This window comes from Benincasa hispida, chromosome 1, assembly GCF_027475165.1.
Source record: "Benincasa hispida cultivar pf3 chromosome 1, pf3_genome.v1.1, whole genome shotgun sequence".
Classification (NCBI taxonomy): Eukaryota; Viridiplantae; Streptophyta; class Magnoliopsida; order Cucurbitales; family Cucurbitaceae; genus Benincasa; species Benincasa hispida.
In genome coordinates, this window is record NC_143478.1 from 77,504,657 (window position 1) to 77,523,922 (window position 19,266).

The 19,266-nt window shown below is 36.9% G+C and overlaps 1 protein-coding gene across 1 annotated transcript in view; it reads right to left on the bottom strand.

The window, feature by feature from the left end:
* Positions 1-5,122: 5,122 nt before the first annotated feature.
* The window catches only part of LOC120072738 (Tetratricopeptide repeat (TPR)-like superfamily protein), a 61,644-nt gene continuing 47,500 nt past the window's right edge, over positions 5,123-19,266 (bottom strand). Inside the window, exons 11-12 of the mRNA XM_090314300.1 lie at positions 10,993-11,049; positions 5,123-5,382 (exon numbers count right to left, since the gene is read on the bottom strand). Of these exons, the coding sequence (XP_090170426.1) occupies positions 5,326-5,382; positions 10,993-11,049 (114 nt within the window). The 3' untranslated portion in view covers positions 5,123-5,325. The remainder of the gene's footprint in view (positions 5,383-10,992; positions 11,050-19,266) is intronic.

Here is a 19,266-nt window from a genome sequence, read left to right on the forward strand (position 1 = left end):
TGTATCTATTACGGATATAAATTTATAAAAGTTTATCATTGATATAAAATAATAGAATATCATTATTGATATAAATTGATAGAAATCTATCGATGTTATTTCTATAAATACTTTGACAATTTTTTTGTTTGTGAAAATTTTCCATTTTTTAAAAAAACATCACATGTTTTTAATAGTAATCACAAATTAGTAACAAAAATTTTAAAATAAATTAAGTAATAATATTTTTAGGGATTATATATATATCTATATAAACAAAATTAAACAAAATTAAATGAGATGGAATGAGGAATATAATCTCCACCCCTTTTTTTGTAAGCTGATAGAGAGAAAATTTTCCCTGCTTTCTCCATTTTCCATGTAATTGAAAATGTTCTCTCTAGACTTCAACTTGTACAAGTAAATTTTATAAAAAATTTGGCAAAAATTTCTTTGGAAAACAGTAAATAATCACACATGCAGAGGAATTTAGTATTCATCCCTAGAAATTTGAAACAACTCCAACCAAACAACCACCATCTATGGCAAACATGTACCTCTTAACTTACAACCTAGCAACTCAACAAGATTCTATACTAACAAACCCGTGAAACTATATTCTAAGTATAACAATATTTGGATGTATTTCAAGATATATCTATTTTTATGTATTCCACTCTCATCATATACACAAAAAAGATTAAAATATTTAAAAAAAGATGTAAAAAAAGTTGCCACATGACTAATTTTGATTTGACAATTTGGTGGGATGCACCAAGAGATGTAGCTTAAGATGTACATAAGTATTTTTCTTTTACAAATATGTACGTGAGGGATAGCATTAAATTTCTATCAACATGTTGATATTTTCATGTTTCCATGAGTTGATATCGACACTAGGGGTGAATCGAAATTTCTATTATATCGTAGAAAAATCCAAGAAAAATAAGAAATAAACAATAAAATGTTACTAATATAAATATAATATAATTAATAGACATGTTAACTTGTTTAAAACCATTAAGAGGACATTTGGCACGCGAAGTTGAGTGAGTTGATAATTATTATAGGAGAGTAATTGGAAGAGTTGATGCGAATAATGAGGTGTGAAATGTGAGTTAACGCGAATAACGAGATAATAAACCTTTTTAATAATTGGTGAACTAAATAGTGGGTGAGTTTTTTTACCCACCCAATCCAACTCAATTTGAGGGCCAAACACCTCCTAAATGTTTAGTTTTACTAATTCAAGTTTATTTTTTGATTTTTTGTTTTTATATTTTTTTAAAAAATATCTATCGAAATTGATATTTCATCAATATTTTAATTAAATTTTTTATAAAATTAAGATCTCGATATTTTTGTCAACATCAACATTCTAAACCACCTTGATATGAAGTAATGTACATTCAAAATGGTGTATCATCTATGGAGATAGGTGTGACAGATCTCTGGGTTGACACAATTGAAACCCTAATGCAGCTAGAAAAAGTTGAAGAATAGATGAGCACCAAGGCTAGTGAATAATATGTTTATAGGAAAATAATTTATTCTCATGATAAATAAAATTAAACTCTTGTAAATTAAAGTAAATTATGAACAAATTAAAATCAAGATGGGATAGTTAAAACATTGATTTTTTTTTTGAAATAATGTTTTTTTAATAAATAATGATAAAAATAGGGTTGGAGGGAAACAATTTCTAAGAATATGTATTTTGGAAAAGTATTGACAAAATTAAGGTAGTGGAATCGTGTACCGGGTACACAATTTCCATGTGGCATACTCGTGTACCCGGTACACGAGTACCATTTAACCCAATCAGTTGACCACGTCGGCTGACTGGTTGATCGGTCAAGCGAACTCGTTTACCCGGTACACGATTCGCTTATAATTTTTTTTTAAAAAGTTAATTGTTAAATTTAATTATATAACTTAATTCCTTCATTATTGCTTATAATTGTTTTTTTAGTTGTTAAACTTAATTCCTTCGTTATTAAACTTAATTATATATTTAATCTACAATGAAAACATCTTGCACTCATATTAAAAAAAAAAAAAAAATGATATTAAAGAATATTTTCAATTAGTTCTTTAATTTACAATTTGAAAATGATACAATGTGGGATTTAAAAACGACCCCCCTGGTCCTTACTCCTCATGGGGTTGTCTTCGTGTCCCTCTAAATTAGGTTCAGCCCGTTGTCGCTGTCGTCTACGACGAATACGTCTTCGATCGGTGTCAGCAATATTAAGTCGTCTTGTTTGTTGAATAATACCTTCTACATTGATCAATGTTTGCTGACACATTAATCCCAATTCTGGTAAGTTGTTCTGCACTGAATATTGTTGAACATCGTTGATAAAATTATTCTGTACAATAAAAAAAATAAATGTTAAAACAATATCATATATATGAAAAATGTCTGATTTTAAATCTCTTACCATGCAGTAATAGTAAACATCGTCAGGTGAGATAAATCACCTCGTGATCGAATTGTACCAAGGAAAGTAGTCGTCTGATACAGCTGGCCCATTTGTTAATTCTCCCTATGCACAACGATCACATCGTCCATGCCAGTAGGATAAATATTCCACATGGATTCGACGTCAGTCTTGGTTGTGCTTACCTCTTAAATTGATATGGTGTAGTGCTGGACAACGGTATCGTTTGTCGCATATCAAACTGTCTCAGCACATGATTTGGATGATGCCACACTACTATATGAAAGCAGATAAGAGAGCTAACAGTCAATCAGATATCTTCACCATCACGACAATAATTAGGTAAAGATGACCAAATTTGTGTGTATGGCGTCTAAATAACCTGACAAAAAAAAAAAAAAATAATAATAAGTATACATATAAAATGTTTTAATTCATTTATATACATATTTACTACATGATTGTGCGTCAACATGTCAAATATTTTTCTGTACACGAGCAACATATTTGCTGACTGTTTAGAGGCAGCTAATATACCACTCCATCTAAAATTATAAAAAATACAACTAATTTATATTCTTACATAAAATGGTAATGAAATAAATATATAAATAAAATAATACCTGACACTAAGTGGACGATGATCCGGGGCCTGGACTTGTGGTGCTATAATTGGAAATCAATCATAAGCTCAAATATGTAATAGTATCAGTGACCCCGCTATTTCCAACGCTTGTGCATTGGAAGCCCGACAAAATTCTTTGTACAACCATGCAAGACATGCACCACCCCACGAGTACGTACTAGCGTGCTCGAAATCAGACAATAATGGGAGGAACATGAGATGCACTAGAGTATTTGACTTGTCGGCAAATAAAAATCCTCCAATTAGCTGCAGGATGTATGCTCGTGCGTACCTACATACACTGATGTCGTCAACATTGGGAGGTAATTCGGGAAACTGGGACGCCAACCAAGGTATACTCAATCTTGATCCCTTCAGATCCTCTGGTAGAACGCCTAAGAGCTCTTCACAAATGTTCTTCTAGTCATACTGTAGTGAGCCTGTTAGTGGTTGTCGTCCACTCGTAACCCAAATTGTATGGCAACATCCTGCAGCGTAATCGTACATTCCCCATAGGGCAGGTGAAATGTGTGGGTATCTGGTCTCCAACGCTCAACTAGAGCAGTAATAAGGTGTCAATCAAATTGGATGAAACCAATCTGTGCAACACCAAGAAAACCTGCCTCCTGAACATATGGAATAATACGGTGATCAAATGGGATAGTATGTTGTGCAGTCGCTTCATTCTCCGAAAACTCAACACTATAGTAGAAGAACTATCCCATACTGTTTGTGAACGATGCGTGTGTACAATTGTACAGGATTAGAAGGACTAGACTCTATTACCTAAAAAGTTCAAATTATATTACATAATAAAATCCATGACATAAAAGATACATAAAAAGTACATAAAAAAAATACAATTACATAAAATAAATTTATTACATAAATTCATTATAAATACACAAAGAAATAAATTATATATTTAAATCAGACCAAATCTAAGATTTATAAATTATATATTTAAATCAACCCAAACAAATAAACAAATATAAGATATAAGATTTAAGATCTACAAACATACATAAACTAGATCAGCCCAAAAACATACATAAACTAAATCGGCCCAAAAACATACAAATAAAAAAAATATAAGAATTTCATTGATCAGCCAAAAAACATACATAAACTCAGTCCAAAAACAAGCAAAAACATACATATAAATATAGATCAGCCCAAAAGCATACATAAACTAGAGAAAGAACTCCAAAAAAACATACATATATTTCTAGTTTAAAATATATTGAAAAACAACTAGAGAAAGAAAAATACCATAGAAACGAGCAAAAATTGGCAGCCAAAAAGGTATGAAAATCGAGCAACACGACAACTACAATGGAGGATTCGATGAGGATCAAATGGAGGACTAAAAATCAAGCAAAATCGAAATTTTGGAAGATTTCGGTGAAATAGAGGCCTCGGTGAGGAAAATCAACGAGATTTTGGAAAGTAGAAAGCAAAATAAAAGAAGAAATCGAAAGAAAAAATTGGTAAGAGGAATAAATCGTTCATGCAAAAACAATCTAAAACGATTTCAGTGAGGAAGAAGTGGCAGTTTCGGTGAGGAAGAAGAAGGGGCCGTTTCGGTAAGGAAGAAAGGACGGGCGAAGTTTTTAATGCGAGGAAGTCGTGTACTGGGTATACGACTTCGGGTAATCGTGTACCTGGTACACGATTCCCTCAGTCAAACCTGCATGACTGCCACGCCAGACTGGGTGTGTCAGATGGCCAGGTACTCGTGTACCCGGTACACGATTTAAACACTTATTTTTTGGAGTACTTTCCCTCAAATCCTATTTTTCCCTCTAACCCTATTTTTGTCATTATTGATTAAAAAAAAATTATAAAACATTGGTAATTAATATATATACACAGCAAAGCAAATACACCTGCTGTACATCAAGTAACCTTAAGACACGTAGCAGGAATTTTATCACGTGTACACTCCGCCATACATGCATTAACCAACAAAACCTTTTTGAGCATGTTGGGGCTGAATGGGTAAATTTTTATGTGATTGACGCAACCATAAGACCATTTTAGCGGAAGGAAATGGCCCAAGCAACCCGCTCACTGGAGAATTGTTTTTTGCTTCCATTTAGAGATGAGCACTGTGTATAACCAAATAATGATAATAATAACAACATGAAATACAACTGGCTTTTCTATTCAATATATTGTTATCGAATTTCTATTTGTACATGATCACAACGCACCCTTTTATCTTCTCCAGTTGTGCTTCAGATTTTCATAAATGGAATGTAGGCGATGCTAAGGTCATCTAGAATACCGGTCTACAAGCATCTTGGCATTCTCCGGAGCAAAGAATCGGGCCTGCACATAGCCATTATTAACCTGTTATTATATTATTCCCTTCAAAATTTATAATTGACCCTGCGTCTTACATTTCGAAATTCAAACATCTTGTTTTAATGTAATCTTTAATTAATGGCAGCTGTCCAAATTATCAAAATCACAAATTGTGTGGGAGGGCAAAGAAAAATAAACCTAGTAAACTACCAAAAGAAAAAAAAAAGCCTAGTTTGATGATTAATGGCCTATAGTGATTCTTTTTCCTCTTTTAATCGTTTTATGGAACTGGTTTTGTCTACCACTTTTTTGGGTAAAACAAAGCACATTTTCACTCATTTTAATTTATCTTTTTTAGTCATTAATTGGCGCTCCTTTCCGTAATACCTTGTAATGTTTGGGATTCTCTCTTGATTTCATGTTAATGAATTGTTTCTTTCACCAAAAGAAATAGAAAATTTGACATAAACATTAGGAGAAAATACAGTTTTAGCCTCTGAGGTCGGGGTTGGTGTTTGAGATTTTAAAATGGACTTTTGTCTTTGAGATTTGAAAAATAACTCTAAATGATTCCTGAGCTTCTAGAACCGTTAGTAGACTGACTATATGTGTTGATTTATCAAAGTATATCGATTTAGTATTTTCTTGTTCTGATTAGACATTCTCTCTTGAGTCTCGTCCCCTCTACTTCCTTTCTTCATCTCTCCTCTCCTTTAGATCAAATAGACACCAAACTTCAAACTTCAAGGATTAAAATTGTATTTTTTCTTTGAATATTATACAAGTTGACATATTCATTGTTGATTATTTCCTTTATTGTGAAATTTTATATTGTACTTATTGTATTATATTTGCTGTATTTTATTCTTTCCTTATTTGTAATTATTTTATTTTTTTCTTATTAGTAATTGGGTATTTCTTCTATTTAAAAAACCCTTTCCTCCTAAGATTAATAAGAGAAAACATAATGTTTTTTTAGCATGGTATCAAAGCTGGAAAATCAAAGTTATGTCTCAAATCCTAAAAACCTACCGCCATAGCCAGAATCCTAGCCTATCATTGTCAAAACCCTACCTGCTGTCTTAAATAGCACACCTTACTTCCGATCGCAGGTCGTCTTCTCAAGTTGGGGATTCTGATCTAGCTTGAACAAGTACAAACCAACGAGGCAAGCCATAGTTGCACGACACCATCACATTGTCCCTGTCTTTTGGATTTTGTTTTTAAGTGTTGTAGCTTCAACCCCACCTTATGAAGAGCTTGCGCACCTCAGAAGAGTTTGTGCACCTTTATTGATCCGGTGAATGGTGATTGTTCCAATGGAACCATCGGTGGAATCCTCTTAATCTCAACGGAATCGGGTAACCCCCCTCTTCTTTGTTCAATGTTCCTCTTCATGAGTTTGCATCGTGGAGTTTTGTTGTTTTGTGTTCGTAGAGGCCATATAAAATCAGTGTAAACTGGTTCAGTTTTGTTTCAACCGGTCTGGTCTGATTTTTTTTTTTTTCAGCTTGGTCTTAGCTGGTTCAGCTCATTACTTGGTTTGGTTCACTATTTGGGGTTGTTCACTGGTTCAGTTCACTACTCATTGTTGGTTCAATAATTTTGGTTTGGTTTTCGACTTACTTGGTTTGGTAGATTTACTATTTCCCATTATTAATTACTACCATGTTGCCCATGTTGCAAGAGCAAATTCATCAAACCCTACCAATTCGTCATCTAATAATTCATACGTTTCCTTGACTTAAATAGGTATCCTAAGACATTCTCATGTGGTAATTCATCTCCATGGATTATAAACTATGGAGCTTTTGATCATATGGCCAATTCCTCTTATTTATTTGAATCATATTCTCCTGTGTATTGCAATGAAAAAATTCGCATTGCCGATGACAACTTCACCTCTATTGCAGGAAAAGGAACTATTCCTTTGACTACAAAACTTATATTACGTTCTGTCCTTCATGTTCCAAAATTAGCTTGTAACTTGTTGTCTGTTAGTAAACTCTCTAAGAATGCTAATTGTCGTGTTATCTTTTGTGAAATTCCTTGTATCTTTCAGGATCAGGAATCGGGGAGGACGATTGGACGTGCTAGGATGATTGATGGACTCTATTACTTTGATGAAGTTTATGTCAATCATAAAAAAGTTCAAGGCTTGAGTAGTGTTTGTTTTCCTTCTGTTAAAGAAACTATCATGCTTTGACATCGTAGATTAGAGCATCCAAATTTCTTTTATTTAAAGTATTTGTTTCCCGATTTATTTAAAGGATTTGATTGTTCAGTTTTTCAACGTGAAAGTTGCATTTTTGCCAAACATCATCAATTCACCTATTTGCCTAAACCGTACAAGGCTTCATCACCTTTTTCCTTATTTCATACTGATGTTTGGGGTCCGTCTAAAGTCTTAACTCATAGTGGTAAGCGTTGGTTTGTTACCTTTATAGATGACCACACTCGTTTAACTTGGTTTTATTTGTTACCAAAAAAGTCAGAGATAAAAGAGGTTTTTGTTCGATTTTACAATATGATAGAGACTCAATTTCAAACAAAAATTCGAATTTTTCACTCTGATAACGGCACTGAATATTTCAATGAACAATTAACCATTTTTTTTTTTGCAAGAAAAGGGCATTTTTCATCAAGCTACGTGTCGTGACACGCCTCAACAGAATGACATTGCTGAGCGAAAGAATAGACACTTACTTGAAGTTGCTCGTGCCTTTATGTTCTCTATGAATGTTCCAAAATATTTGTGGGGTGATGCTGTTCTTACAGCTGCATATCTGATCAATCGAATGTCGTCTAAGGTTTTGAATTTTAAAACTCATCTTAATCACATCAATGAGTTTTTTTCCCTAATAATCGGTTGTCTTCTGATTTACCGATTAAATTGTTTGGGTGTACTACTTATGTCCACACTTCTCCTTTTTCTCGAACTAAGCTTGATCCTCGAGCCACTAAATGCATTTTTGTAGGCTATGTTTCTCATAAGAAAGCTTACAGATGTTTTGATCCTTTGAGCCACAAGTATTTTGAGAGTATGGATGTGTCTTTTTTTGGAAAATCATTATTTTTTTGCCCAAATTTTCTTTAGATGGAGATATCTAACCTTGAAGATAATTTTTGGGATACTTTATCTCTCCCAAACATTAGTGGTCCTGCAATTATGAGCACTAGTCCTTTGATACCAAGTATGGAGAGTTCTTCTTCAGGGGAGAAACACTATAAAATGACTCAACAAGTAGAAATTCTGAGCTTTAGGTTTATACTAGAAGAAACTTGATTCAAAGAGTCCGAGATCGGACAATTGACTTATCACAGGACCAATCAAATACTTCGATGAATGATCCTGAAGATCCAGGTATTAAACACTTTACTCCTATTTCTCCTAGTTCTTATCTCCTTCTAATCCTTTACCTGATGTCTTTGATCTTGATATTCTAATTGCCCATAGGAAAGGTACTCGTAAATGCACCAAATATCCATTGAAAACTATTTTCCTTATCATAGATTGTCCGATTGTCATAAAGCCTTCACATCCAAATAACCAAGCTATTTGTTCCAAGGAATATACAGGAAGCCCTAAATGATTTGAATTGAAAATTAGCAGTGATGGAAGAGTTCAATGCAATGAAACAAAATTGCACATGGGACATAGTCGAACTACCAAAAGATAAAAAAACGATGGGATGCAAATGGGTGTTCACTGTAAAATATAAAGTTGATGGTAGTATTGAAAGGTACAAGGCCAAATTAGTTGCCAAGGGGTTCACTCAGACCTATGACATTGATTATCAAGAAACATTTGCTCCAGTAACTAAAATTAATTCTATTAGAATCTTATTGTTTGTGGTAGTTAATTTTGATTGGCCTGTTTATCAACTTGATGTGAAGAATGCCTTTCTCAATGGGGATCTTGAAGAAGAGGTTTTTATGGACTTACCACCTGGTTTTGAGGTGGATCTTGGGATTAACAAAGTGTGCAAGTTAAAGAAATCATTATATGGGCTTAAACAATCTCCTAGAGCATGGTTTGAACGGTTTGGAAAGGCAGCCACAAACTATGGATTTAGTCAAAGTTAAGCTGATCATATTATGTTCTATAAACATACTGGAAGTGGTAAGTTGGTTGTTTTGATGGTGTATGTTGATGATATCATTCTTACAGGTAATGATGAGAGAGGACTGAATATCTTGAAGAAAAACCTTGCTAATGATTTTCAAATCAAGGACCTGGGAACCTTAAAGTATTTCCTAGGAATGGAGTTTGCCAGATCTAAAAATGGCATTCTTGTAAACCAGAGGAAGTATATTCTTGACCTACTGAATGAGACAGGTTTACTTGGTTGCAAGATAGTAGAAACTCCTATTGAGCAAAATTTAAAATTGGTTGCTACAACTGAAAAAGAAGTAAAAGAAAAGGAAAAGTACCAGAGGCTTGTAGGGAGACTCATATACCTCTCACACACACGTTCTGACATTGCTTTCGCAGTTGGTGTAGTAAGTCAGTTCATGCATGCTCCCTGGTCAGTTCACTTTGAAGCAGTTTATAGAATTTTGAGATATTTGAAAGGTACTCCAGGAAAAGGTATATTATTCACGAAGCATGACCACCTAAACATTGAGGTTTACACTGATGCTAATTGGGCAGGAAGCACGACTGATAGAAGATCTACTTCGAGGTATTGCTCTTTTGTTGGAGGAATTCTGGTTACTTGGCGAAGTAAAAAACAATGTGTGGTTGCAAGAAGTAGTGCTGAAGCAGAATTTAGGGCATTAGCCCATGGTATTTGTGAGGACATATGGATAAGAAGACTATTAGAAGAATTGAATTTCTCTCAGACAATGTCCATACACATCTATTATGATAACAAGTCAGCAATTTCCATTGTCCACAATCCGCAAATGTGTTAACCAAAGGTCTTCCAAAGTGGCAATTCAACAAGTTGATTGACAAGCTAGCTATGAGTGATATCTTCAAACCAGCTTGAGGGGGAGTGTTGATTATTTCCTTTATTGTGAAATTTTATATTGTACTTATTGTATTATATTTGCTGTATTTTATTCTTTTTTTATTTGTAATTGGGTATTTCTTCTATTTAAGAAACTCTTTCCTCATAAGAATAATAAGAGAAAAAATAATGTTTTTTTAGCATTCATCAACTGTGTATACACCATGTAACATCTTAAGAGAAATATCAATTGACCCTGATTGGGTTGGGGTTTCAAAGCTTACATGTAGGAAACTCTTTCACTCGTTTCTTATACAAGAGCCAAATGGGAGAAACTATTCACTTCTCGTTTTGCAAGAAGATAGAACAGTAGCATCCTACTTGATTAGACCCCTTGGTTCAGGATCTAGAACTCATTAGTACATATACCACTTATTAACCAACATCAAGAACCTAGTAAGCCTAAAATGAGAAGCCATGCTCAAATACTTGTTTTGTTTTTTTCAATAAGATGTTTATATACTTGTTAAGTATTACATGTACTATGTAAAATAGCACCTATGACTGACAATTAGAACTGTGCATATAATGTCACTTTAGCTATGCAAGAATTTGGTATCGGATGAATATTATCATGTGTGGTAAAAAAAAATCACCACATAGATACTCTTATACTCACTTGGATGAACATCCGCTCAGCATCTCCAGACCTACCATTTTCCTTCAGAATAATTCCCTGTTGAAGCATTCATTAAAGAAAGCTAATAAACCTCTTTGTTGTAAATTCATAATACAAGACATGCCACCATTATCAAGCAAGTGAACTTGAAGATGACATTTTAAAAAAAGAGGGTTTATATACAAACCATATGGTGCGTTCACCTTCAAATATTAAATGCCTAAACACATAACATCAACCAACAAAGGTACACGGGGATGGAAATGAGATCATTAGAAACAAGTAATTGTATTCTAATGATTCATTGTCATACGGCATCAATGTGTTCTATACTCTTAAAGCCAAAATTGATTCTACATCCCATTTTCTACGTGCAAACATGACCCATCTCAACCCTGATCTCCCCTCTTAAAATATACCACGTTAACGAAACAGATTAAGCAGCATTGTAGTAGTACATTGTTCCTAAGAAGACAGAAGCATTGGAATTTTTTTTAACAAGCCCACAATAATAATTTTAGCAAGCAATGAAGCAGTAAGATCATAATGTCAGTTACTTTATACTTAACAGGAATTTAGTATTTAAAAAAAAGAAAAAAATGAAATTCTCCTTTTCTCATGAAATCGTATGTTTGCCAGTTTGCCTGTTACTTGTGAGTGTGTGTGATGTAGAAACATAATCTTTTGTTAGTTATTTTAAAGTCTAACTGTATTTTCCTTTAAGTTTGTTTTATAACCGGTTACCTACTAAACCGGTCATCTCTAGTGTATAGTAACTGGCTGGCACCCTATATAAAGGGCTGCTTTGTATCATTTGGGGAATTGAATAAGACTTGAGGTATTTTTTCTTCACTTGTGTGTTGTGTGTGCATCAAGTGGTATCAGAGCCCCAATCTAGGCCGACTTTTGTCAAATTCGGATCCTTTTTCCCTTCAATCATCATGATTATGGAAGCTTTCATCCACTCTCTAAGGCCACTTGAATGATGTTGAACTAGCAGTCGTGGACATCAATAAACAACTCACTACCATCGCCAAAGCCATAGAGAACCTTACACTTCAGATTATTTCCTTCACTTCCACCCACTCGGCTCCAAGAATTCCCACCGAAGGTAGAGCCCATCTTCAAGATAGCTCTCAAGAACTTAGGTTGATGAGGTCTAATGACCTTTCTTTACCCAGTTTTATGGGAGATGATTCTGGCTCCTCGGAAGATGATGAAGTACTAGTGCAAGAAATGCATCAAAGATTTTCAAGAACGCAGGTGGGAGACCAAGAATTCCAAGAACACCCGATTACAAGATCAAGATGGATCTACCACCTTTTAATGGTCGTATGGACATTGAAAGGTTCCTCGATTGGGTCAAGAACGTAGAAAACTTCTTTGCTTATACTAACATTGCCGAGAAAAAGAAGGTTCGATTGGTTGCATACAAGCTTCAAAGTGGTGCTTCCGCATGGTGGGAGCAAATTGAGAACAATTGGAGGTACTATGGCATATCTCCCATTCGAAGTTGGCCTAAAATGTAACATTTAATGAAAAAGCAGTTCCTTCCCATGAATTATCAGCAAGTACTTTATAGTAAATACCAACAATGTTGTCAAAGGGAATGCTCCATTGCTGATTATACCGAGGAATTTTATCGCCTTGGTGCAAGAAATAACTTGCCTGAAACTGAGCAATAACAAATTGCAAGATTTGTGTCTGAACTTCGAGAAGACATCAAGAAAATCGTTAATCTACATCCTTTAGCCTATCTTGCAGATGCCATTGCTTTAGCTACCAAGATTGAAAAAGAAGAAAGAAGCAACTTCAGTCAAGAACTCCAATCGTTTCCCATGGGGTAAGCAATAGAATGCCTAAAAGAAACCCAATCTTGAACCCAACAAATCTTCTACTCCTCATGACAGAAATTCCATGGCCCGAAAGGAAGACCAATCCAAGAAGGGAGCATCCACAAGCAAAGGTAATTATGGTACTACTCTTAGAAAAAATTCTAACCCCTATAACTATCCTACTTTAGGTAAATGCTTTCGGTGTGGACTGCAAGGACATCTTTCAAACAAGTGCCCACAAAGAACTCTAACCATTCAAGAAGAGGAAGATTCGACCCAAGAACACCAAGAGTCGGATGAAGATGCCAAATTTTTACAAGTAGATGATGGGGACCAGTTTTCTTGTATCATTCAAAAGATCCTCCTCACACCTAAAAAGGAAAGTCATCCATAAAGAAATACCCTTTTCCAGACTCGATGCATGGTAAATGGTAAGGTATGCCAAGTAATAATAGATAGTGGTCACTGTGAAACTGTTGTGTCTAAAAAACTTGTAAATGCCCTCAACCTCAAAACTGAAGCTCATTCGAATCCATATAAGATAAGCTGGATTAAAAAAGATGGAGAAGCTTCAGCCTATGAACTATGCTCTGTCCCTTTATCTATAGGAAATTAATATAAGGACCAAGTAGTTTGTGACGTTATAAACATGGACGTTTGCCATATACTTTTAGGAAGACCATGGCAGTACGATAATCAAACAATCCATAAGGGAAGAAGCAACACCTATGAGTTCATGTGGCTAGATAAGAAAATTGTCCTCCTACCTTTGGAAAAAGGGGAAGATAAGAAACCTACAAAGCATCAGTCACAACTTTTTACATTAACTACCAAAGCTGATTTCTTGAAAATAAAAAGACCCCTGGTTGCCTTTAAAAACAAGATGTCTTTAAAGAATCACCTGCCCCTATACCTTTGGAAGTGCAATCTTTAATGGACAAGTTTCCTATTTTAACCGAGGAGCCTTCTTCATTGCCACCTTTATGCAACATTCAACACCAAATAGATCTCATTCCTGGTAGTACTTTACCTAATTTTCCCCACTATAGAATAAGCCCTAAAGAATACACCATTTACACGAACACATTCAAGAGTTACTAAATAAAGGTCTTATTCAACCTAGTTTGAGTCCTTGTGTAGTCCCAGCCTTGTTCGCTCCTAAAAACGATTGGTCTTGGAGATTATGTGTTGATAGTAGGGCCGTTAATAAGATCACAATAAAATATTGATTCCCTATACCTTGGCTTAGTGACGTTCTAGATCAATTAAGAGGAGCTTCCCTATTTTCGAAAGTAGATCTAAAGAGTGGATATCACCAAATCCAAATTAAACTAGGAGATGAGTGGAAAATAGCCTTTAAAACTAATGATGGTTTATTTGAGTGGCTTGTTATGCTGTTCAGACTATCTAATGCACCAAGTACATTTATGAGATTAATGAATCAACTCTTACAACCATTTATAAAAAGATTTGTAGTTGTTTATTTTGATGATATTCTTATTTATAGTTGCTATGATGATCATTTATTACATTTAAATTCTGTTGAAATTATATTTTAGCCCGGTGTTTTTGTCTTTTATTAGTCTAGGGTTTCTCATTGTTTGGTTATTTATACATGTTCTTGTATTGTGTACTGTGTATCTGAATTAAAAATAAAAACTCTTATCGTGGTTTTTTCTCCCTGGTCTAGGGTTTTCCACGTAACTCTGGTGTTTTTTCTTTTTCCCCTAACTTTTCAAGATGGTATCAGAGATTGGTGATGAGAACGTACTGGAATAGAAGAGATTCAGTCATCGACTCTAGTAGAGGATGGAACTCCAAGAGAAAACTCTAACAGTGCTGAAATTAGGGTTACTGTCGATCAATACCTACGGTCATTACTTGGACCGATTCAGATTCAACCAGCCCTAATCGATCCAGCCGTTACTGCCGTCGGAGGATCCCCGCCACTGCCGACGACGACTTCAACCACACTGCCGCCGCTGCCGTCGAGACTCGACCATCCGCCGTCAGCCCAGCCCAGATACGAGCGTCCATTGTCGACTTCCTATGTTTTCCAGCCGCCGGGTTTTACAGCCGCTGATTCTGCTCCAGATCCCGCCGACGGAAGGGTTTCAGGTCAGTCGTTCTCCCTTCCGACATTACCTAGTTCTGTCTACCCATCGAATCTTCCATCTTCGAGTCTTCCTTCATCATCGAGTTTTCCATATTCGAATCTTCCAAGCCCTCTGAATGTGCCCGATATATCGGTCTACTAGAACCCACAACGTCATTTGAACCACCCGGTCTAACCGAACCCAATCCAGCCGAACCCGGTCCAATCGAACCCTTTACAGCAACTTCTTGTCTCCCACTATTTTTCCTCTGGTCAGCCAGCTCCTCCTGTTGGTTTTCCCACACCGACAGAAACGATATCTTCAGGGGTTTATGGGCAGAAACAACCTACAACGATTCATGGTGGGACTGTTAGTGTTCAACAGCAACTGGCAAACCTTCAACACCAAATTTCTGCACGTGGAGCAGCTGTTAGATCTTTGGCCAATCCTTCAACAGATTTTCTACCAGATACATACCCGGGGGTTGCGTTATGTTCAGAAACTCCGGTAACTACTTACCCTATTTTGCCTTTCACAAACATTATGTCTGGGTCTGTAGGCAATTCTGCAGGAATTTCCATTGGCGAAAAACTTAATGGACAAAATTATTTTTCTTGGTCACAATCTGTGAGGATGGTTCTCGAGGGGCGGCACAAGTTCGGGTATCTAATAGGGGAAATACCCAGACCAAACCCCGGGGATCCTCAGGAACGAATATGGAAGGGGGAGGATTCTCTCCTTCGCTCAATTTTAATAAATAGTATGGAGCCTCAGATCGGTAAGCCTCTTCTTTACTCAGCTTCTGCTTGGGATATCTGGGAAGCTGTCCAGAAACTTTACTCGAAGAGGCAGAATGCTTCACGCTTTTATACCTTGAGAAAACAGGTGCATGAGTGCAAGCAAGGGACACTCGACGTAACATCCTATTTCAATAAATTATCACTGTTGTGGCAGGAGATGGATCTATGTCGGGAAATAGTTTGGAATTGCCCAGTTGACGGGGTTCAGTATTCGAAGATTGAGGAGGCTCACCATGTCTATGATTTTCTGGCTGGCTTAAACTCGAAGTTTGATGGTGTTCGAAGCCGAATTTTGGGACAAAGACCAATGCTGTCCCTGATGGAAGTTTGCTCTGAGGTCAGATTGGAAGAAGATCGAACTAGCGCTATGAATGGTACAATGCCTAATACCCTGGACTCTGTTGCATTTGGAGTCAAGTCATCGGGTTCAGAAAATGACAAACAGAATGGAAAGAACCCTCCAATTTGTGAGCATTGCAAGAAACCATGGCATACGAAAGATCAATGTTGGAAATTACATGGCCGACCTCCAAATAGCAAGCGGCGTCCTCCGAACGACAAATCTAAGTCCGGTCGCGCCTTCGTTAGTGAAGCTGTTGATGGTGCCCCTCCAGGGACGAGCCAGGTGGATCCAGGTACAGTCGGAATCGGCAGTATTGCACAGTCAGGTACTCCCCATTCCTTTAGTTTCTTTGCTGAGGGAGATGAATCCTGGATTCTTGATTCTGGAGCAACGGACCATCTAACTGGATCATCTGACCAATTCCTCTCCTATTATCCAAGTGCTGGAAATGAGAGAATAAGAATTGCAGATGGGTCATTTGCCCCCGTTGCAGGAAAAGGCCACTTATCCCCATTTATTTTCTTTCCGACGATGCTTCGTTTAGAAGTTTATCTAGCACTTGTTTACGGTCTTCTCTTACTATTTCTGAAACTGATTTCTTATTATGGCATTTTCGTCTTGGACATCCAAATTTTCATTATATGAAATATCTATTTCCCCATTTATTTCGTAATGTGAATATGTCATCTTTGTCGTGTGATGTTTGTATCCGTGCTAAGCAGCCTAGGGCGTCTTTTACCTCACAACCTTACAAACCTTCCCAGCCCTTCCACCTGATACATAGTGACGTTTGGGGCCCTTCGAATGTCACAACGGTATCAGGTAAACGGTGGTTCGTTACCTTCATCGATGATCACACTCGTCTTACATGGGTGTTTCTTCTTACAGACAAGTCTGAAGTGACAACGGTCTTTCAACAGTTTTACATTACCGTCGAAACCCAGTTCAATACCAAAATCGCCGTTCTTCGAAGTGACAATAGGCGTGAATTTGTTAATCAGACCCTTCGTGAGTTCTTAAACTCGAAAGGAATTGTCCACCAAAATTCCTGTGCCTATACACCTCAGCAGAATGGGGTGGCCGAACGGAGAAATTGCCACCTCATTGAAGTAGCCCGATCCCTCATGATACCTGCATCCTTACCCTCGTATCTATGGGGAGATGCTGTTCTTACTGCAGCTCATCTCATAAATCGAATGCCCTCCCGTGTGCTCAAATTCCAAACCCCCTTAGAACATTTTAAAGAATCCATCTCGTCCACTCGCCTTTTCCCTGATGTTCCTCTTAGAGTTTTTGGGTGCACCGTGTTCGTCCATAATCATGGTCCTCAAAGTAAATTTGCTCCTAGGGCCCAAAAATGCGTCTTTGTTGGTTATCCGCTCCATCAATGGGGCTACAAATGCTTTCAGCCTTCCTCTTGAAAGTATTTTGTCACCATGGATGTCACATTTCTGGAGGACAAGCCATTCTTTCTCGTTAGTCCTTTTCAGGGGGAGACTTTGAGTGAAGAGGCTAACACTTTCACCTACTCTGTTCCCTTAGACTTGTTTCCCGAACCTATTCCTGAAACAGAAACAAATGAACCTATCATTCCTACAAAACAAGTGCCTTGGATAACCTACTATCGAAAGCATCTCCGAAAGGAAATGGTTCCCGAAATTGTTTCCCCTATTGCTCCGCCGGAAGGTGTTCAAGAGTCAGAACCGGAACCGGCTCAGGGTCAAGGTACCCCTAGTCATAATGACAATGAGTATGTTGAAGGTGATATAGGGGACTCAGGTGAAATTAGAGATGATGACAGTGCAGTCAGGGATGATGGCAATAATGAAGCGCCCAGTGGTGCTCAGGGGACTGAAAATGAACAACAGTTGGGTACATATCAATAGGTTGACAAGACCAATGAGATTGAGGTTGATGCTACCTTGGATTTGCTGATAGCTCTGCGAAAAGGTACTAGGTTGTGCACCAAACACTCTATGACAAGATTTTTGTCTTATAGTAACCTGTCTACGAGATTTAGAGCTTTCACCACCAGCCTGGATAATGTGATAATTCCGGACAAAAATCCCTGAATGGCGAGGTGCAATTATGGAGGAGATGCGAGCCCTTGAGACTAATAAAACATGAAATCTGGTTAGTCTTCTGAGAGGGCACAAAACCGTAGGGTGCAAGTGGGTGTTTACTGTCAAATACAAGTCAGATGGAACTCTCGACAGATATAAGGCCAGATTGGTTACAAAAGGATTCACTCAGACGTATGGAGTGGATTACTCAAAAACCTTCTCACCTGTGGCAAAACTTAACACTATTTGTGTCCTCCTTTTTGTGGCTGTTAATCAAGACTGACCTCTTCATCAGTTGGATGTGAAAAATGCGTTCCTGAATGGTGAACTGGGAGAAGAGGTTTATATGAACCCACCTTCAGGTTTTGAAGCCCAGTTTGGCAATCAGGTGTGCAAATTGAAAAAATCCTTGTATAGACTGAAGCAGTCCCCTAGAGCTTGGTTCGATCGATTCACCACCTTTGTTAAATCTCAGGGGTTTGTTCAAGGGCATTCAGATCACACCTTGTTCACTAAAAAGTCAGCACCAGGAAAAATAGCAGTATTGATTGTCTATGTTGATGATATTATACTATCAGGAGATGATTCAGCAGAAATTAACAGGTTGAAACAACGAATGACAGATGAGTTTGAGATAAAAGATCTCGGTACCTTGCGATATTTTCTAGGAATGGAGGTAGCAAGATCAGTAGAAGGGATCTCAGTGTCTCAGAGGAAATACACACTCGATTTGTTGAAAGAAACTGGAATGACAGGGTGTAAACCTGCAGATACACCCGTAGAAGCCAACCTCAATCTGATAGAGTCAGCAAATGATATTCCTGTAAATAAAGAAAGATATCAACGACTTGTGGGGAAACTGATATATCTGTCACATACCAGACCTGATATATCATACGCAGTTAGCTTGGTCAGTCAGTTCATGCAGGCTCCGTGTGAAAGACACATAGAGGCAGTCACACGGATCCTGAGGTATCTGAAGTCTTCTCCTGGAAAGGACTTGGTTTTCAGAAAGCATGATGAAAGGTGTATCAAGGCCTACACAGATTCTGACTAGGCCGGTTCTGTTACAGATAGGAAATCTACCTCAGGATACTGTACATTTGTGTGGGGAAACTTAGTTACCTGGAGAAGTAA